Source organism: Lepidothrix coronata, unplaced genomic scaffold, assembly GCF_001604755.1.
Source record: "Lepidothrix coronata isolate B3197 unplaced genomic scaffold, Lepidothrix_coronata-1.0 Scaffold9, whole genome shotgun sequence".
NCBI lineage: Eukaryota > Metazoa > Chordata > Aves > Passeriformes > Pipridae > Lepidothrix > Lepidothrix coronata.
In genome coordinates this window covers 11,057,012-11,059,504 of record NW_016690189.1, presented here as the reverse complement: position 1 = coordinate 11,059,504, position 2,493 = coordinate 11,057,012, and the positions used below count along the sequence as shown (strand labels likewise).

General features: G+C 38.9%; 1 protein-coding gene across 2 annotated transcripts in view; it reads right to left on the bottom strand.

Annotated features, from left to right (window-relative positions):
* Positions 1-1,618: 1,618 nt before the first annotated feature.
* LOC108492228 (histone H3-like) overlaps positions 1,619-2,493 on the bottom strand; it is a 25,046-nt gene continuing 24,171 nt past the window's right edge. Inside the window, exon 2 of one of the 2 annotated variants that reach the window (XM_017804280.1) lies at positions 1,619-2,493. This exon is cut by the window's right edge and continues 9 nt beyond it. In XM_017804280.1, coding sequence (XP_017659769.1) covers positions 2,268-2,493 — 226 coding nt within the window. In that variant the 3' untranslated portion in view covers positions 1,619-2,267. The other variant, XM_017804279.1, reaches the window with a different exon arrangement.

Sequence of the window (2,493 nt, the reverse complement as noted above, 5' to 3'; positions counted from 1 at the left end):
TAGCATGTAAATTAAAACTTTTTCTGAGTTTGAAGTGAATGGAAATAAAAGAAGCCTAACTGATAAGAAAGAAAATATTTGCAGGTTTTGGAATTTAAGTTGCATAGTATTGCATGACAAACATTTCTCCTTGTTTGATTAGGCAGCATGATGTAAGAAGAGAATTTTAACTTACAGCCTGGGGAATGAAGGAAACCTTTCAACCAGCCATAAAAGTTCCATGTGCTCTTAAAAGTCAGACAAATGCAGAAACAAAAGCATAATCTCAGTCCTTGTTCCTTCTGCTTCAGTTGTCTTAGAGCATATTTAATGCTAACTAGAAAAAATAAATAAAGAAACTCTGTCTTATTTCTGGCAAGTATCACTAATAATACATTGCCAGTGTGAAACAACAATTCGTATCAGCATGGAGCCTACCGAAGTCCTAGAGTGTAGGCTGACAAGTAGTTAATTTTAAAGTTATAATAATATAATTTCTTATAAATTAAACCTATAGGCACAGTCTCTGTGCTATACCAGCATGAGCACTGCTGCTTTCAGAGGCCTAAAATTGTCACCTTACACTGCAAGTGGTGATGTAAAAAGGGATGAATGGAACAGAACAGTTTCAGCTATAACAGACTTACAATGGTCATCTAGTCCAACTGAGAAGTAGTTCCTACCATTCAAAATACCATATCATATGGTTGGAACTGAAAAAAAAAAAAAAAAGCCAAGTGCTGCTGAGGCAGAGAGGTTTGGGAAAGAGAAGGAGGTGGAAGGATTTGAGAACTAAAATTTTTGAGGGAAAAAAAGAGCATATAAAGGTATGTATACAGGTATAGAATATGTACATATATGTACGTGTATATACTTTGATACCTACATCACTATGTTATAAATATTTCTTACATATACCATGTTTATGTCCTGTTGGGTGTTTCAGAAACACACCATATGAAACTTCTTACAGACTCCCCCAGATGCCATACTCAAGTACGTGAAGTTTAATTTCAGACCAGTTTGGCTGGTTACATTTACAGAAGTGTATTGGATAGGCCAGAGTCCATTATCAAGGGAAAAGGAAAAGATGTTGGGACAGCAAAGCAGCAAAATCTGTAGGAATGTGGATGGTTTATTTGTGAATTAATAGAAAACTTACCTCTCTAAAATAATAAAACAGCGAGAGTCTACAAGCCTTGAACAACTAAAACTGAACTAAAGGCCAAGTGTAATTTCTTGACTACAAAACTTTATTGAATCAACAAAATTCTCCTAAGTGTTGACCTTCTGATTCCCTGATTTTTTTTTCTTCTACTGACTCAGTTTTCTTCTTATCAAACACAAAACCCTTGTCTTCGATTACCAAAATCATATAAGCCTCTTTGCTGCAGCTCTCCCATTAGTTACAAAGGTGCAAAAGCTTGACAGCCTCTTCCTTTCCCTTGTTTGATTTGGCATCATGCAAAAGCCAGAAAAACTTTTCCGGAGCCAGTGCTCTCAAGGTATTTAAAAAAGAGAAGAATGACTTCCCAAAAATAAACACCAGATTCTCTTTGCCTTTTCCAAACTGTCCTTAGTCCTTTTCTCCAGCCTTTTCTCAAAGTCACAACAGAAAAAAATTAAGTGACAATAATGTATCATTTTTTATTCCTTTCATCAAGCTTATAATCTTAGCACTGTTTTATTCATGTGATAGAGGCAGGGCTGACATATCCAGCTAAAATTTCTTTGGTACATCATAGTCAAAGAAACAATAAGAGTATAATGGTTAATAAAAAGCTGATTGAAACTCGAAGTTTGTCTTCCAATACTAACTCAGGTTATGCCTTCCATAATGCTTAAAAGTAAAAGGCTGCTCTACTCAACAAAAACTATGGCAAACATAGCACTTTACAGGAAGGAGTATGTCAGGAGTGGGAAGGGTGCAGGGAAAAATGGGTGTAACTTGTCTGTAGTAGTGTTTTGCTTTTTCTCATTTGCTTTATCTCTACATCACTCCTTTTGTGCAGCTTACTTATTCTCTGTAGTTAAATGGGCATTTCCAGGCACCTCACTCAAACTGCACTAAACACTGCTCAAAACAATACAGTAGTTTCAGGTGACTAATTAGCAAGGTTTACAAAGTTGTTATCGTTAGAATTGCAATAACTAATAAGAACTTCAATAAGAAAGTATGAGAAAAGCCATGTTTCAACTCTCTTGTGCAATGTGGTGGCTCTTAAAAGAGCCTTTAGGGTGCGGGGATAATGTTCAGGATCATCTAGACGGAACCTGTGGCGGCAGACTCAGGCACGCTCTCCGCGGATGCGGCGGGCGAGCTGGATGTCCTTGGGCATGATGGTGACGCGCTTGGCGTGGATGGCGCACAGGTTGGTGTCCTCGAAGAGCCCCACCAGGTAAGCCTCGCTGGCCTCCTGCAGCGCCATGACGGCCGAGCTCTGGAAGCGCAGGTCGGTCTTGAAGTCCTGCGCGATCTCGCGCACCAGGCGCTGGAAGGGCAGCTTGCGGATC